We start from the raw sequence: 19,156 nt of genomic DNA on the forward strand, positions 1-19,156 counted from the left end.
CAAAAGGAGGAGGTTCTCTTCCCATACGTTTTTTTCTAATTTTTTTTTTGACAATTGAGTATACTGCATAGAATTAATCTAACATCTCATAAAACTTTTGTGGTATGTGCAGACACCTCTCCAGTACATCCGCGGACATGAACACCTCGTGCTGGAGGGTTGCGGGGAGGCTGCAGACATCTTCGCACACCAACATCCCATGGAGCCCATCAAACGACGTGCGAGCGATCCGTAAGTTAAAACATGTTTTAGAGCAGAAAAAACGATATTCCATCCTAAGATCCCATCTCAAACCATTTTGGATTTTGTTAAAAGCGTTTATTTCAAATTTAACCAATTATAATTCTCAAAAGCCCTTGTAAAGTATATGGTTTTAGGGCGATTGAGTAATTTTTCTACTCTTATCAAAAGTAATTAAAATAATTTCTAAATCGATCTCAGACAGATATTAATTTTGGCTGTCCAAGAGTTTCTAGAGGCAAAACACCGTATTTGTAGTTCCATTAAACCACAAATCCATTAACAACGTAGTCCGGAATAGGTTTAAAAAGCCGTCAAGCAAATATCAAAGCTGTACGCCGGACAATAATCGTCCGGCGCAGGTGACTGTTCTAGACAGGCAATTTGTCCCGCGGGAACTCTCGCGAGTTACCCCCCCTTTCCCCCACACACGCCACTGTTAACCTCACACCTCCGATATGGTGGTCGACATATAGCAGTTAACGGTTGAATGTAACTGTTATTTTTATCACCTAACAAACTGTGTATAATTATGTGTGTTACTTCACAGTAAGAAAATATAACAATGCGTGGATTACATTATCCCATAGGACAGTATCGCTGGCTTGGCATGGACTGCATGGACTCACTGGCGCCAGTTAGTGTTTACACAATATTATTTGTACGCCAAGGCTGATTTTGTGCGCTACTGTCCTACTGTACTGGCATATTGTAACCCACGCATAAACTTATTTCTTCTTGAAATAAATATATTTTGTACTCGTAGTAGAGTTCAAAAAATAATTAAAAACCTACGTGTTCTTTCGTAAGGTAACATAAGATATATTTATTAATAGAATTTATTTTGTTAAATTATAAATAATTATAATGAATATAACATAATTAATTTAAATTTTATATTATGTTCACTTAATAAATTAATTTTGCAATAACGCTTCTAATAAATAACGTTATGTAATGTTTATAACGAGCGCAAACGAAAAACGAAGTTAATAAAATAGCACATCCCTATCTGTCAAACACATCGCGCGGTGGCGGGATAAAGTTTTTTGCGGTTTGTGACGTGTGACGTTTGGGTGAGGACGCGGGACAATTGTGCTCAAATTGCCTGTCCTAGTACAAATACGAAGATTTCATTAAAGAAAAGAATCTTGTTATTGAAATTGAATTCAATTGTATAGTATCGTAACTATTCTTAACTAATATTTACTATTTTTTGAGAAGATTAGTCTGGAATTTAATTTGTTTTTTCTTTTAAAACTTGAAATAATTTTATTTAGCATTGTGCTGGTGACATCTCGGATTACAACGTAGAATATAAATTATATTACCACCACCAGTTTTATCATATATCATTATAGATTTAAATTACCTTTCATTTAAAACTAAAAACTAATTTCAATTTCTAATTAACGCCTGTCACTAAAATAATAGCAATTACTACAGTCAGAAGTTTGATCGTCAACTAATTGCCGCGCGGCAGCCGGCAGGCGCTAGTTCACCGCGCCTCTCAGACACAGCCGTGCACGACATATGCTCTAACAACTATATCTAAACTACGGACAGAAAGTTTCTAGTTTGCCCTATAACTATGTCATTAGGGACTTGTGTTTATCAATTTAATTTTAAAAGGGGTAAAGAATCATCAGACGTAGGAGTTCCGCTATTTTTACATTAGTAGGGTGATTAATAATGAATAAAAATCACTGCCTAATAATTGTTTCTCAAGAAAAATAAGACATTAAAGTGTATAACTGTCAAAAGCCTAAAAATAACTATTCAGCAATTATTGAGCACTCTTTATTGTGGGTTGTTTTATAAATCACAAGCCATAACAACTTTTCCGTTACCATATCCCTTGTTAGGCCTAACTTATTGACATTCGTACAATTTGGCACAACGGCACAGCTTTAAATTCCGAAGGGAGCACTCGTTGGCCCCATGTGCGTGGAGTTATGCGCCCGCAAAATTATTAGAACACGGGACCACCAGTTCGCTGCCGTAACTTTGCCAAACGATCCTACGTACACCATGTGCCTTTTCCACTTTGAATTTTACAAGTTTGTCTACGTAATTTTTTGTTATGTATGTACACGGTTAATGAATAATTTTATATATCCCGAAAATATTTTTATTTACTAGCGCCTACATAAAACTTATAATATAATAATTGCTTTTGTTTAAGAACAGGCGTTAAATTTTTACTTCATTTTTTAGTTAAAATACCATAACAATAATAGCAAGTAGCAACCTTTGATTGTTTATATATTTTAACAGGATTATTAAAGGCTTTTCAGTTTAAAATCGAAATGTGGGTTTATTACATGACTAAAATTACGTTAAAAGGCCTTTAGGCTTATTTTTACTGCAATTAATAAACACTAAAGTTATATATGCATTCAAACTATTATCACAAAAAGCACATACAATCGTTTGTTGGCGCGTGTTAATAGCTAGCCGTTAGCGGGGCACAGATTCATAATGAATTGAACGCAATCCAAACGCGGCCATAGATTACTATCGAAGTTCAAACGCAGCGGCACAGACAATGCGTGCTGTTCTGCCCCACTCCGTTTTACCACGGTTTATATTACAAGAATGAGCAGGTTTTTGTTTTTAAATAAATCTGTAAAAAGTTGTAGTTTGTTTTTTGTTACGTTATGCGTAAATCTCAACACAAAACTGGACTCAATAAAACTCTTAAGCTTGCTTCCAGTTCAACTAAAAGAGGTCTCGCGATAAACTAAAAAAACGGCTAAAACACTCACGTATATTCATCCGGTGGCGGCACCGACTAGTTGAGAGTAAAGTGAGCGTCGGGCCGCGTCCGTGAAATAATAACAGTCACAATCCCTTTGATGAAGGGCCCCCGATCAACTCGAAACTAGTCAGTGCCGCCACCGGACGAATATACGTGAGTATTTAGCCGTTTTTAAGTAAGTTTATTATAATGTCTCACGAAAGTTTGAATAATTTAATAGGTCTCGCGATCTTTAAAGGATGGATGTACTCCACATAGCGCCATCTATCATCTATGCATTAACAAAGACAATCGCTTTCCGTTTTAATTTTAGACCACACTTATTTATTTCTATTCTCAAAACATTTAACGCAAACTTGAGCTTTGTCTTTCGATTCCATTGTCGTATTAAAAGCATTTATAATGTACATTCAATGAATTTCCAACTCTTTTTGTTATAAAGTTCCGATAACTTTAAAAGTGGCATCAAACAATAGTCTTTTATCTTTTAGATTCCTTTATCTCAGTGATTTTCTGTATTGTTCATAATTAATTAATTTATTAACGGTCCATAGAGCTTTCAATCGTTGGTTTTTATAGTTAGTCTATGGCCAGTAGTTAGTAGAACTGATGAATAAAGTTCAATTTTCTTTTGCAGTTCTAACTATTTCTAATTTACCTCTTTTCTCAGGTTCTATGAGGCATCCCAGTCGAATGGTTCCCATGAGGAGTTCCCGCCGCAGGCCAAGCGAGCGCCTACCAACCTGCTACTAAACCCCTCGCCGTTCCTCTGCCCGTTGCCTAGCAACGCTAGTTTGTTTGACTACGGACATCCTTACCCTGTCTATCACGGCGGACAAGAACCCGCCTATGAAAGGAGAGATGGTAAGATTTTTATAGAAACAAACCTCTTTAGTGTTAAAAATGCAGATAACATAAGATTTTATTACTGTTTCGATATTAAAATGCTAAGATTAATTATTAACGCAAATACATAATTTAAAATTTTATAATTATATTGGAATTCAAATTGAATATTATAAAATCTGTTTTGTACAGATTTATTGCCTTATAAATTGTTTGTAGATGACAACCTTTGTAAACTCGCCGTTGTCGTCTGTGGTTGCTTTTGACAGATGACATTAGATTTTGGCGCGCGCTCGAAAAAGCGCCGTAATTGCGATTTACCACGCATTTTAAAAATAGACAACGTAGTTTTTTTGCCCCCGTTGTTAATGACATTTGCTTTTCTTTTTCAATGTTTAATTTACTAGTTATTAAACTAAAAACTAAGGGTTACAGTACATAACATTAGCCTAAATAAAGTAGTTATCGTCTGCAAAAAGGTGGAGGTTCCTTATCAAACCGTATTTTTTTAAACATCAATAATACATAGAAAAAAGTTCATTGTGACCTGTCTCCAGGTGGCATATCAGTGCGCGACGTGTCTTCAATGAACGCGTCAATGGGAGAGGCACGGGGTGGTGGTGTCGGGGGCGGGGGCAAGGGAGACGACGAGTGGCGCAACATCAACACCATGCTTAACTGCATCCTCTCCATGGTAGAGAAGACCAAACGCGCACTCGCGATATTACAACAGAGAGGTACAGTCGGGTCTAATGACGGTATCACTTTTCTACATGTTGATAAGTCTCAAAAAAAAAAACTAGTCAGGGTGTCAAGCATAAGACAAAAACAACACTAAACTTAATATGTAGGTCTTACTTGTAATTTTTTACGTGTCATTCAGGACTGGAAACAACAGAAAGCAATGAGATAAAGCGTGCTGCGAACGAGATAATGGCGTCTGCGGTCAGGCAGACGGAGGAGCGCGTCGCCGAGGTACGGAGGCGTGCTGAGGATGCTGTTAACCAGGTAAATTAAGGCATCATGAATTGTTTTAATCGTTTTTATTTTGCTGCATAGTTCATTGTCATGGGTTGCTTGGTGATGGGTGACATCTACTAGGCTTCATAAAATAGCTCACTCTTTTGTCTCAGTCATTTAAGGCTTGACGTTTCCCTGCAGGTGAAGCGTCAGGCGCTTCTGGAGCTGCAGCGCGCAGTGGGCGCGGCGGAGAGCAAGGCGCTAGAGTTGGTGACGTCAGAGCGCGGCAAGGAGCGCCGCCACACGCCTCCGCCCCAGCTGCCGCCGCACGACACGCCCGCACCCGCGCCGCAGCAGAACGTAAGTAACACAAAGACAACATTTACAGTTTAATTATGATTGACATTACCGTTCTTTTTCTAAAATCTGACTTCTCCCACATTCAAGGCCATTGAAAGTATACACAGTATCCCTTACTCGTCCACCAAGGGACATCTTCGACTTTAAAGGGAGGGACTTTGTAAGGGAGGAGGGGAGGGGCGAAGTATTCTGATTTCAAAGACTAGTTATCGCTCCAAAAGTTGTCGGAGGCAATATACTAAGATGTTTACTAATTAGTTATGTAAATTGTGTAGTGTTGCTGGAATTGCGGCCGCAAGGCGCAGGAGACGTGCTCGGGGTGCGGGGCGGCTCGTTACTGCGGCGCCTTCTGCCAGCACAAGGACTGGGAGAACCACCATCAGGTAACACACACACACACACACACATGTACAGCCAAACTAGCTCACTAACAGACACCTTGATTGTACTCTGGACTTTACTATTAAAGTAAACACCGCTTCTGAAATGTATGACCTCTGTCTTCTGCAGGTTTGTAGCGGCCGCGACCAAAAGCCGACCGCTCTCCACCGCACCTCACCGCCGACTTCCATCACACCGCTCGCCAAGACCCTGCCTCGAGCAACCACACCGATATCCGCAACCGGAACCAGTCAGATCCCGGTTACAACCGGTTCCGAAACCAGATTGTCACTCACGACTCTAAACTCTGCTGAGCGATTACTTGCCAATAATCAGGATAGAAATCTCCCAAGTAATTCTGACAGGATAACCCTGGCCAATCTGTCCACAGCTCAGGGCCTTATAGGAGGCATTGGCGGGAAGAAATGACGCATCAACAAGGAGATACTGGCCAACACTACCAGATACCCAAGGAAAGTTAGAAGATAAAATGCTTTTGACAGTGACATATTAAGTAATAAAATTCGTGTTGTAATGTAGAACATTAAAATTGAATTTGTAACAATTTTAAAAAATATTTAATCTAGCGTTAGCTGTCAAAATAGTGTAAATTTATTCACTGAACGATTGTAAAAAACTGCTGGTTTTGTTTTCCATTTGTAATTAATTTTATTTGACTAGATTTTCTTGTAGAAAAATGAATAGCCATATTATCTATTTCTAACAATCACTCATCAAGCATTTATAACAGTTTATTTGGATAGGTTTTTCTTTGAATAGTATTTGTATAGTTGTAGATATTTTAGCGAATACTTTGAATTAAATGTAAATTATGTTCGTGCCATAGACTAAAAGTAATATTTTTAGAATGTATGTAAATATACCTGTTATTAGATGTTTTATCGAAGGTTACCTCGGTTAAGGAAAACATATTTAATCCGTAACTAATAGGTAAATTATGGTTGTCTAATAACAGTGGATATGTAGTATAAATATATAACTATATAAACTTACTTTGCTTCAATTTTATTAAGACTTTAAATATTTTAAGAAATATCTTAATTTTCTCGTATGAATTCAGCAGAAAACTGTGTAAATACCGTAACCATAAAGATGTAAAATAATAATAATATATAGAGAAATGATTCGGAGCACAAAAACGATGCGCAAAAAGGTCGCCATCGGCCTATTTTACAACACTGAAAGAATATCTTTCAGTATTGTTCAATACAAAATTGTATTTGGGACATACATACATACATTTACATATCTATATATCAATGACCGTAACTTAATATTAAATATAATATCTTTGTACATTTAACACTTTGTGTATTTGATATAAAAAAATCCTTTATCGTAATATTTTAAGATTAATCAAAATGTATACTTTTAAGCTGCGATTTCACTGGTCAGTAGATTCATGGCACTAAAAAAACAAAACCTATAATAGATTTATGAAAATGCACCTTTAGAATATATAGTTAAAATATTAATATAATATGTAAATAAGCTATAAAATAAATACATTAATATAATAATACATTTGTGGGATAGTTCCCTTCTTGTGCAATATTAACTTTTAATTGTAAATTAAATATGAAAAATGTAAATTGAAATGACTCATGTCTGCGTATATGTATAATACATCAATTTTAGTATGTATTAATAACTAATCGATTTGTTTTATTAAATTATTCATTCCGAGTATGTTCCGCATCGAATTCATTAATAAAAGCTAATCAAACTTCATTGTCGTTTTATTTCTTGAGATTATTAAATTTTCTGTAACACAAAATCCCTTGCTAACTCAGTAAGTTGCGTTAATCAGCGGTTACCATAAACGTAACAATTCTTTATCATAGGCTAACCTATAGATACCTAATCCCGAGTACAAAAGTGAGGCGAAAAAACGCATTTGTGAAGCCTTTTCTTGGAGTAAATCCCCTCAGTATGTCGTTTAGTATCCAAAATTACGGTTGAAAAATTGACTACATTAAACGATAAAATTCTATTTACCATCCCATCTATAGATTACATATCACCAATAGTTATTTTATAACATCAAAATATCGTAAACACCTAAATTGTTTTTTATAAGAAGAGGCCAAAGTTAGTTGTGGGGCAATTTTTTTTGTAACTGTGATACTGCGAATTAACGTGACTGTACATCCTAATTTTAATATTTGATTGATGTTTACTTTTAGTATCCTTTTATTGAGTACTTTAAATTTAAATAAATTAATCACAAACAAAAGAAATTTCTTAGAAATTTTATCCAGTCACTTTTTACGAGTAATGTTGACATCTGAACAAATATATTTGTTGTTGACATTGTTCTGTCTTTTAGTCTTAAAATGACGCGTCATTACAACCCAGCCGTATTTATATTAATAAAATAATTTCATAATAGCTTTTACTAACATAAATAATAAATATTTAAAAGCAAAACAATAAAACTAATGCAGTGATTCATATTTGATGAAATATATGTAAATATAACTTTATTTAATAGGTTTTTTTTTACAAATTGGTTGAAAAAATAGGATTAAATACAGAATTAGAGAATTTCTTAGTTATTTTTGTATTAAGTACCTTTAAAAATATATTTTTGTCCCAAAATCCCGTATTTTAAATCAACTACGGTGATCGGAAGCTGTGACCAGTCATCGAGTGTTGAGAATTGAGACGAGATAACGCAGAGTCGAGTGTCGACCACTTTTGTCGTGTCGTGTGGCCGCGACGTGTTAGGGTGACCATAAACATATGAAGTAAATTTTTCGAATAATTTTTGTACATGTAATCAGACCTTTATTAAGACTGCAATGGTAGAATCCCTTATCGTAGTATCTTCTAATAATAAACCAGCGATTGAATACAATCTCACTTGCGTCTAATCACTTAACTCTTACAGGTCCCTTCTTGGAGGGAAATATTGATTTAGGCACAATACTTTACCCTCATTGATATCTAAAAATGGGTAAGTCATTGATTGGAAATAAAAGCTTTTGCTCTGTTCCGAATATCTTTATTTTATCTGTATTATTAGTTCGTATCTAAAATGGCGAAAATCAAATCGACACACAATACCTCGTCTTATAGCCTGTCCAGGCACAGTCAGAGTTTGCTGCTCTATGAATGATTATATTTTATGGTGACCCTAGGAGAGTTCCACTTATATGTCGTAGTTTCCGTGTCACTTGACAGATGACAGTGACAGCGGACAGCTATGACCTCCTTGAATTCGCGCTGGTTTTAATTGCACGTCCCTGCTTCCTACACGTCCGCAATCGTACCCGCTATATTGACATATCGAATATGTACTGTCGTCATTTTTTACAGGGAGGCAAAGGAATTTTTCAGGTGAAGAAATTCTAACTGTAAGAGTCTAACTAAATAACAAAATTGAAACAGCGTTATTGGCTTATTCCCGAAACCTTTTAAATGTACCTTCCAGACGGAAAAAACGACTGTTATGTAATTTAAAATGTAATATGTAAGTTAAATTTTTGTTATTAATATTACTAATATTATGAATGTGAAAGTTTGGATTTATAGATGGATGTTTGTTAGAAGTTATCTCCAGAATGGTTCAATGGATCTTGACGAAATTTGGAACAGATGTAGAACATAGTCTGGAAGAACATTATGCTACTAAATTTTTTAATACCGCGCGGACAAAGTTGCTTGCGCCCAGCTTATTCAATCATAAAGTAATATAAACAACGAGAAATGTTTAATTATACGTATTTAGACATAAAGTGACATGTCCAAGTATGACGTCTTTGTATATCATCAGTACAGTCATAAAATGTCTAACACAAACTAAAGTCTTTGAACGCTTCATTGCTCCACAAAGCTGACATTTGATGCCTTTACGAGGTAAGATGCCTCAAGGCCTTAGGTACACGTCTTTTAAGTACCGTGACAGCCTTTTTGATGTATTTGTTGACCCCTAAGGCGATACTTTGTACATGATTAGACATCTGAAATACGTCGTAAAATCAACTGAGTAAATTATACACTTTTGAAACAATAAACAAAATTACCGAACGGATTCTTTTATAATACTTAATAAAATTGTTACGCAGGTTTTGTAAAAGAATATACATTATATATTTGTTCAATTTAATGTTATATTCTTGATAAATTACGCTTGTTTATATTTGTATTTCATAATATTTAACATTTTTAAAGTTCCGTACCTCTTAGGAAACGGAACCCTTATAGGATCACTTTGTTGTCCGTCCGTCTGTCAAGACCCGTTTTTAAATTTAATAGACAATAATATGTTGGTTACCTAATAAATAAAAATGAATAACTCAATATATTTATGAGATCTCTATGTTATTTAACAAAACAAAGATCTTAAAAAGGATATACAAATGACTAAACAACAAAGCCACATCATACAAAAAAAATTATAATTTTATTTGTGATCAAAGAACAATCAGCCCGGGGGCAAGTTTACTTACGAAAAATGTCTTAATTCTGTTATGCCGTAATGTTTCTTTGAAATGTATATTTTTAAAACACGATAGGTTATTGTTTGGTTAAATTATATGCTCATATTAAAAGTAGACATTTATCAATCCTTTTTTAACATCATTAGGTGGCTACCTGAAATAGCAAAGTGACCGTTGCCCATAGACATACGCAATTGCACATGCGTAGCCTACATTTAAGCAACGGACGAGAGGATGCACAGAAAGAAAGTATTTTCACTTTCCATGCATTCTCTCATCCGGAAAGTCCACTTCTACTTCCCATCCTTTGGCCATATTTTACAAGACGATATTTAATCGATTCTCTAATCTTACTAATATGATAAATGCGAATGTTTAGATGGATGGATGTTTGAAGATATCTTTAGAACGACTAAACGGATGACAATGAAATTTGGCAAAGATGTACAACATAGTCTTGAACAACACATAAGCTACTTATTAAGTCTTTTTAATTCCGCGCGGACGGAATCGCGGACGACAGCTAGTAATTAATAAGATAACCGATCAATTTTGTCTCTATTGGGAATGTCTTTTTTATTCAGTATATCATAGTCACCCTACACAACGAGTTTACAAGAACAAGAACGAGTGTTTATGTCTAACGTCAGTCTATAGGCAGGTGTACAGGAGGCCAAGTCATGCGCACATTGGTGAGTGTAAAACAAAGCTTTTGTTTACAGTAAAATCATAAATTAAATAGTTATAATTAAACACTAATTAGTGACAATTAATGTAAGTTTTTTAAACTTTAATTTGGTATATGTCCTTTAGCTTAGTTTTAGTTTAATTTTGTGTCGTGTTATTTTAAATTGTGCAAATGGAATTAGTGTATCTGAAGTTTTGGATTTATACCTCGTTTACTTTATGGCAGTATAGTAGGACTGTACTGGCCTGGCATGGATTGTTTTGACACAATGGCATCATTTATAATGCCAGTTGTTTGCCAGCGATGATTTTAGCGGTACTGTCCTACTGTACTGGCATTATGTAAACAATGCATTTTTATGCTATCAGTGCTTTTTAATCTGTTGCAGTGAATGATTGTAGGAATTTGGCTAATATTCTTAATTACTTATGATTTATTTAATGGGATAGTTTTGCAATATTTCAATGTGACTTTGTTTGACAAAACTGTATTCAGAATATAGCGCAAAAAGAACCTAATCTTACTAATATTATAAATGCGAATATTTAGATGGATGGATGTTTGAAGATATCTTCAGAACTGTTTGACGGATCTTGTTGAAATTTGGCGCAGATGTAGAACACATAAAGTTTTTTTATCGCGCGGACGGAGTCGCAGGCGATAGCTAGTTTATTATATGTTTACATCTAGATCATTGAACTTCTAGCAAACACAGTTCGAGATTTACACATCACCAATGGCTCATGCGATGACGTGTTCTACAAGATTCGTGTTTGTTCCGCACAAAAATGACGCATATTTTCCTTTTAACTGAAATCATAACATTATTGAATTCAAATGGAAAATAATGCATTACCTGGGTTTGTTTATTTTGATAAAAAAAATGTGTAAAATAACTCATAATAATAAATTACTATTTTTCTCTTAAATAACACTTCAGTTCAAAAAGTAGACTAACGTATTTTTTAACCATTGGATCAAAGTGCTTTTATAACAAAAATAACCTGAGGAAATAAGAAGTCGCTCAATTGATTGAATATCTTTAATCAATTGAGCAACGCTTAGTTTATAAAATTACAGATTCTCTTCATTTCACTGTCAATGATGGCGTGGATCGGCGGTTGTTCGCCGATAGACCGCGATGACAACGTCTTCAAATCTTTAGATCAACGTTTACTTGTTCGAAGATCTTCACACGCACAAGATGTAAAGGGCAGGAAGACATCAGCTCATCATAATCCTCAAGGTAAGAGGTGTTAGGAAGAAAATCCGGAAATGAGCTAGTGTAACTAAACACTAACCTTACTAAAATGTCGACATTTATGTCCGCTCACTATTCATTCTGACACTTGATGTGGTAACGAAAGCAGGAAGAAACGAAAGGGTTGGGAAGATAACAAACAGGGAAAAGTTAGAGGCGTCTATTGGATACAGGGCTACAAAATTTGGTATAAAAGACTTTAATTTATAAAGATTTGAATTAACATTAATAAGCAAGATTGCATGTTCGGTCCCGATGGACGACTTCAATGAGCGAGAAACTTGGGTTAGAGAAGTGTCGCCCTTGAGGGACTTTGAGAGTTCAAACTCAAACTTATCCAGGTTCAACTGTATTCATAGCAGGCAGACATAAATTACATATTTTAGCTTATTTGTTACTCTTATTACGTTAGGTTTCTGAGACCAAAATCTCCCTTTAAAATATACTGTTATCTCTGTCTTGTCAAATATAATGACAGGGATGACGATATACAGAGATTTTGACCTTAGAAACCAACGGTAAGTGCTGCAGTTGTTTTTTTTTAATTAATAAAGTGTTTAATTGTAGATTTTACAACTAAATTCTTCTTATTAAAATTAGATTAATTTTTGGCAGTGAACGTAGTATATTTGATGTATACTTGTTTTCAGTGACAACAAAATCTCGTCCAGAGTTAAATCTACGTAAAGGCGAGTACATGTGCTCAGGACGCGTCTGTAAACTGCAGCCGGGGGAAGTCCCGCGCGGATGTAACGGAGTCTGTCAATATCCAATCTCATAGTAAACTAACTGCGGGTTTCTGACATCTAAATATCTGCATAAACGTCGTTCCTGACTTTATCTTTGACAACATAGAGATAGCAATATGTTTTAAACGGAGGTTTTGGACTCGGAAACCCACGGTGAGAGTTTTAATTTTAATTATGTTGTATTTAACACTTTGATTAGTAAGTTTTATTACAGAACAAGCAATAGTTTGATAGTTTTATTTTGTTTAGTTTTTTTTGAAGGTAATTTTTTTAAATAAATGTAATATTCGTGAATTTTACTGCTTTGATTCCTATTCAAATTCATAAATATTAAAAAAAATTGTTTAAAAAAATTTTTTGTTAAAAAAAAAATTGTTTAAAAAATTGTTTTTTTTTGTATTAGATTTATGTATGGAAGGCAAAATAAAAATACAAAAGAAAAAAATAATTCAATTTTATTTCTATAATTATTACTTATAGCAAATACTTCATACATCTTAATATATAAATGTAACAATTACCTAACAGGTATACATTTTTAAGAAGTTGGTGTTTCAGTGCTGTTGAATGTCATCGTTGTTTCTTTTATTGTATTCTAGCTGTCGCCCGCGATTCCTTCCGCGCGGAATAGAAAATAACTTAATAAGTAAGTCTATGTGTTCTTCCAGACAATGTTCTATATGTATGACAAATATCATCGAGATCCGTTCAGTCGTTCTGATATCTTCAAACAAACATCTATCTAAACATTCTCATTTAGATTTCGTATATAACTGGCAATCTATGCGTGTCTCACTAATATTATAAATGCGAATGTTTAGATGTATGGATGTATGTTAGAAGGTTTCTCCAGAACGGCTGAACGGATCTCGATGAAATTTGTCATACATATAGAACAGTCTGGAAGAACACATAGACTACTTATTAAGTTATTTTTAGTAACGGACGGAGTCGCGGGCGACAGCTATTTTATCAATAAAATAAGAGTGTTTGTAATCATTAAAATGATATATTTCGTTCACACGATGTAGCGTCTGTCTGTATGTATGTCAGCGAGTCAGCGCATGTTCCGGTATGGATGGACTGGTTTCGACGTGACTTGGTCTGGAAGGTAGCTGATGTACGCGAGCATGTTATAGGCTGTTTTTTTTATTTTATTTCAAAAATTATTCTTCAATTTTTTTAGCTTTCTTCCTCGCTTTCTCCCAAGCTTTTTGTGATAGTTTAAATGTATTCAAATCGTATTTAGTAGCAATAATTCTGCCGTACTGTGAGCCGTTCAGAAGATTGCTCTTGTCAGATAACTCTGTCATGATCGCAACTTGTTGTTCCGGTGAAGACGCGTCGAAGATCTGTTCAAATGCACGTGACCCGTGTTGAGAGAGAGCCAGCTTTTGATAGTAACCCTGGATACAATGTTCGTATGTAAATAAACATCAAAAAAATAAAAAATTAACTTAAAAAATAACTACATTACGAAGACAAAAAGACTGGACTATTGGATCTCTATTAAGGCTCTCTATTTTGCTTTAAAATTAAAAAAATAAACTTAAAATGATAAACCAACATAACGAAAAAATAAGTTTTCTTGATAACTTAAAAAAATATTTTTAAAAATTTGTAACATCGCCATCTATCGGCATAACTAAACCTTATGCTTTAAAAAAAAACAATTTAAATAAATTCCTAATACTTTTATAATATTTAGTATTTAACTTAGTCTTACCTTAAGTTTCTTAACAAGTTTGTCCCTAGATTTGACACCGACAAATTGTCCGGTACAAAGTGCATCCGCCACGTGACAGCCCTTAGCGTCCGACAACACCACCATCAGCTCCTCACCACTCAGGGACAGCAGGCTTGATACTGCTTTTGTCGGCCTCTGAACATAACACACATTTTAATCATAATCTTAGTAATATTATGATATGGAATGTTTAAATGGATATTTGTTAGAAGATATCTACAAAATGGCTGAATAGATCTCGCTGAAATTTGACATAGATGTAAACTAGAAGAACACGTAGGCTTTTTTTATTGCGCGCGATAGAATTCGCTGGCGACATCTAGTTATTATAGAATGAAACTAATGTGTATATGATACAGGATCAGCGCCATCTGTGATCATTAACCGGAACTCATAGAAGTTTCTTTTGACAAACTTTCATTTTAAAGTGGATCATAGAATGTTTTTTTTAAATCTATTATTTTTTCTTCTCACACTTTTTTTAAATAGTTAAAGACATACTAAAATATTAATAAAATATAACTAACTCGCATTATTTTACAGATTATACACTATTGAATTAAAAACTTAAACGAAAATTACAGATACCAAAGGAAAAGTTTGTATTTTAGTAACGAATAAACTGAAAAACTATTGGACTGATTTAAAAATTTCTTTCACCATTAGAAAGCTACATCATCACAGAGTAACAATAAAAATTCAATAAAATTAATTTTACATATGTTAAAAATTTCTAGAAAATTATATTCACAAAACCTACCTGGAAGTCCAGTATAGTCTGCAATATAATAGACCCGTGTATATGTATGAAATATTCCTCCGACAACTGGGTGACATCCACTTTGTGTAACGGCTGCAAGCGCAGGCACAACACGGAGAAGTACTTCTGATCTGCATCCTCTGTACACTTTAATACTGCTTCTAGATGCTGCAAGAAGACAACAAAGGATCCTTTAAAATTACATGAAGTTAAATATCTTTTAATAAAGTAAAAACAAACAAAAATTGTTTCGCAAACTAAAATAATATCCTAACAGACTAAATGTACTTTGTATGAAGTATATATGTATGTGGGTTTGTTTGTATGTCAATTACAACATTGGGGTGTCATTCGATTCATCTCCGGAGTGTCATATTTTTTTTGTCTGTCACGTTTTTTTATAAAATGATTGTTAAATTAACTTTCAAACCTGAACAAACTGTGACTGCTTGCTTTTTAATCTGTGGCAGGCTTTAGCTAATGCCACCAACACGCCTGTGTTACCACATGACATTATCTCCTCAAACTTGGGGCATAGTTCATCAAACATCGGTTCAAACTGAAAAAAAAGTTCAATTTTTTCATTAAAAAAAAATAATTATTATACAAAAATTATTATATTGTGGCCTAACAGTCAGGAATTCGTAAGCGTAAAATAAAAAAATATCCTATAACATGCCCACAGACTTAAGTTACCTTCCAGTCAAAGTCCCGTCCAAATCTGTCCAGTGGTTCCCGAGATTACCCGTAATAAACATGGCTTATGGACAGATACAGACATTTTACTTTATAGGTATATCAAATACACAATACATGGAATAGTTTTCTTTCGAGATTACATACATATAGATATAGGAATAATTCTTCCTCATCAGCTCACAATACATCCCCACCGAGGGGCTCGGAGCCTACCCTAAGTCAAGGGTGATTAGACCAATAATTATTCTTACCTCTTCCTTAATCTGACAGTTATCAATAAGCCTCTGCACGGTAAAGTTTAATGTTTTAACAGTGGCCAGCTGACCGAGACGATTAATGAAGCATTTAGCATATATTTGTGTGTACATTTTCTTTTTAGCTACAAACAGCGCTGCCTCTAGTAACCTGGAAATTAATTAACTCTTATCTTACTAATATTATAAATGCCATAGTTTGGATATAATTATGGATGTTTGTTAAAAGGTACCACAGGAATGTATCAACATAGATGTAGAACATAGTTTGAAAGAGCACATAAGTTACTAATTACGTTTTTTATTACATACGGATGGAGTCACGAGTTTCATCTGGTATACACATATTAGATGTTTTAGCAAGTAACTATGTGATTCATAGTTGCATTCAACAATTATAATTGTATAGAAGAGGCTTCATGCTAGTGAAAATAGTAAATACTTCTTTCAGAAAAATAAGTGTACTCGCACCAGTGAAAAAGCGGTTTTAATAAAAATTTGTTCTTTAGAAATCACACAATACTTTACCTTACAGCTGCTTCCGATTGAAACACAGGGGGCAAATTAGAACTTGATGTATTATCACCATTTTCTTCACCATTTATATCATCTTTACTATCTTTTTCATCATCTTTTTTATCATCATCACCTTCCGGTACCCAGTCATCTGGTGCAAAACTCTCATTTAATAATTTCTTTATTATCTGCTTTGTTATCGTTTTGTCAGCATTTTTAAGAGCAAATAAAAGTACTTGTAACATTGCTGAAGTCATATTTTCAAAAGGCAAATCTTTGAATTGAGGCCAAAGTGATAAACGGTTACCAAACTCTTTGACTATTTCTGTAAAATCTTTCGGAACATTCCTATACTTAACATCACTTTGGTGAGGTGGTATACCTTTATTTTGTAATATTGGTTCTTTAAAGAGATTTACTTTAGGTTTCTCTCCGGGTAATAGGTTAATACCGCTTAAACATTTGAGTACTGTTCGTACCATATAATTTGTATTCGGTTCCCAAACGAAATCTTCTAAATTGTTCAAAACATACTTTGATATTTTTACAACAAACTCATGACAATTTTTAACATGCTCTTCTGAATATTTACAACCTTTTTCTTTCTTTCTCTTCTTTTTCGGGACTTCATCTTCTATTTCTTGATTATCAATCTGCAAGTGATCTGTTGCTCTGTGACTACAAACAGTTAGCATACTGTTGAGTACGTAACCACAGAAGTTATCAGAACATAGCCTACGAAGGTCTGTATTAACTACTTCGATATATCGTTCCAGGTCCTCAGGTGTTGAATACGGTATCAAAAGTTCAATAACACGACATCCTAACTGATTACCTATTATATTTAACTCTTCGTCTTTACTTCGTTCTAGTACATTGTTGACTAGAGCCTCTGTAATAAAATAAATAAATTTAATTCTCAAATTATTTGTAGTTTATTTTTTTTTAATAACAGAAGGGGGCAAACGAGCACCGGGAACACCGAGGTGTTCAACGACGCCCATGGACATCAGCAATCATTATCATTTTAATTTATTGCATATCAATTAATATAGATTTCTGATAAAGTTTTAATAAAATAAATTAATAAAGATATCAAAAATGAAGAAGATACTCACGTTTTTTGTCTGTATCCTCTATCCCTTGTTTGATAGCCTCCAAAATTCCAACGAAGTACTGATATAATTCTTCAGATATTTGTGTTCCTCGACCCATTTGTCCTTTCTTCGCATATTTCTTTGCATTCGATAAGAAATTCTTTCGTTTTTTACGCCACTTTCGCTTATGTGGATTGTTTTCATTTTGTTCTCCTGCCTTGGATTCCGTTGCGTCAAAATTTTCTTCACTCATATTCTATTTAATATTACCGAATGCAGTCAAAAATAGTTAAAGTATTTATAAAATAAAATGTTTAAACAAAAAACATAAACCACATTTTCATGTAAAAAACAAAATGATGAGGTTATGTTATGTGTCAATGTCAAAAACACGTTTCTGTGACATCTTTTTTTTTCGAAATAATTTTGTGGCCCGGTAACGAAACCTTTAAGCCATCACGGGCAGGAAATTGTTCGTCGCAGATATATTTTTATTGTTATTGAGAAAGCTATTTAGTTTATGAAAAGGTAACAGTTATTGTAATTTATAAGTCATTGGCAAGTATATCCGATAAGAGTATCCATTTATTTTTATGAATTACTTCTTCGCGTTCTACTTGAACTCATATCCTGGATCTGTCATTTAAACCAAAGCCTGCGCTTGTAGACGTTTTCTTGTACATTTTCTAGGTAAAAAATGTTTATCTTTAAAGTAAACAATGCGAAAAACATGATGTTGTTTGTAAACTTTCAAAGCGGCAGTCGGCAGTCCTTTACGATGCTATTCATAAAGTGTGTAAAACTCTATTCACATCTTTTAAGCATTTGCTTTCGTGCATCAGAAATTACACGGCCTTATGAAATTTGAATTACGGCTAATAAAGATCTACCTGATGTTATATATATAGTATGTATCTTATGTTAACGTCCTATTAGATTCGGGACTTAAACAGAGTAACTAACAACGACTCGTTCAGTATTTATTATCAAATTTAAACACGTTTAAATATTAAATAATGGATTATTCAGAAGTGGAATCAAAAGAAAAGAAATGCTAATTATTCTTTGAATTGTCGACACAATAACTTAAAAATATAATATGTGTTCCTTAATTATAATATGATGCCGGTTACATCGGTTTCAAGGTGTTCTTTTGTTGCATTATATTAATAACAATTCTATATAAGTTATAGGCAAGCGCGGGAAACGCATTATGAATATTGAGTGCTTTAACGCTTCAAAGAACTATTGTACACCATAAGCCAGCGCGCCCATAGGAATTCTAAAGAAAGCTAAAGGCTAGAATGAGACGAACTAACGTCTCTGTCACACACTAAATAAATTTTCGTGAATGCAGAGCAACACGAGAGC

At 34.1% G+C, this 19,156-nt stretch overlaps 3 protein-coding genes across 3 annotated transcripts in view; 2 read left to right on the plus strand and 1 right to left on the minus strand.

The window, feature by feature from the left end:
* nvy (CBFA2/RUNX1 partner transcriptional co-repressor nervy) overlaps positions 1–6,130 on the plus strand; it is a 32,908-nt gene extending 26,778 nt beyond the window's left edge. The window contains exons 6-12 of the mRNA XM_013309985.1: positions 113–231; positions 3,672–3,865; positions 4,405–4,584; positions 4,731–4,855; positions 5,009–5,167; positions 5,443–5,550; positions 5,678–6,130. Coding sequence (XP_013165439.1) covers positions 113–231; positions 3,672–3,865; positions 4,405–4,584; positions 4,731–4,855; positions 5,009–5,167; positions 5,443–5,550; positions 5,678–5,977 — 1,185 coding nt within the window. The 3' untranslated portion in view covers positions 5,978–6,130. The remainder of the gene's footprint in view (positions 1–112; positions 232–3,671; positions 3,866–4,404; positions 4,585–4,730; positions 4,856–5,008; positions 5,168–5,442; positions 5,551–5,677) is intronic.
* Positions 6,131–10,676: 4,546 nt separating this feature from the next.
* Positions 10,677–12,937, plus strand: LOC106116221 (uncharacterized). The gene is given in 3 exon segments (NM_001312293.1): positions 10,677–10,706; positions 11,783–11,948; positions 12,614–12,937. Coding segments are annotated over 3 exon segments (309 nt in total). The 5' UTR covers positions 10,677–10,694; the 3' UTR covers positions 12,745–12,937.
* Positions 12,938–13,869: 932 nt separating this feature from the next.
* LOC106116445 (nucleolar protein 9) lies at positions 13,870–18,112 on the minus strand. The gene is made up of 7 exons (XM_013310290.1): positions 17,807–18,112; positions 16,701–17,580; positions 16,170–16,323; positions 15,650–15,778; positions 15,220–15,387; positions 14,439–14,594; positions 13,870–14,118 (listed from the first exon to the last, which is right to left on the minus strand). The coding sequence occupies exons 1-7, from the start codon at positions 18,036–18,038 to the stop codon at positions 13,879–13,881; spliced, it is 1,959 nt and encodes a 652-aa protein (XP_013165744.1). The 5' UTR covers positions 18,039–18,112; the 3' UTR covers positions 13,870–13,878.
* Positions 18,113–19,156: the final 1,044 nt, after the last annotated feature.

Source organism: Papilio xuthus, unplaced genomic scaffold (genome assembly GCF_000836235.2).
Source record: "Papilio xuthus unplaced genomic scaffold, Pxut_1.1 DF827756.1, whole genome shotgun sequence".
In the NCBI taxonomy this organism is placed as follows: domain Eukaryota; kingdom Metazoa; phylum Arthropoda; class Insecta; order Lepidoptera; family Papilionidae; genus Papilio; species Papilio xuthus.

Bases quoted from the DNA above. Each gene is read 5' to 3' on its own strand.
- LOC106116445 (XM_013310290.1), bottom strand. From the start codon at position 18,038: ATGAGTGAAGAAAATTTTGACGCAACGGAATCCAAGGCAGGAGAACAA. The intron at 15,779-16,169 runs GTAAGAATAATT...CTTTTTTTTCAG, and splicing joins ACTGTCAGATTAAGGAAGAG to TTTGAACCGATGTTTGATGA. The intron at 15,388-15,649 runs GTTTGAAAGTTA...GTCTTCTTGCAG, and splicing joins AGCAGTCACAGTTTGTTCAG to CATCTAGAAGCAGTATTAAA.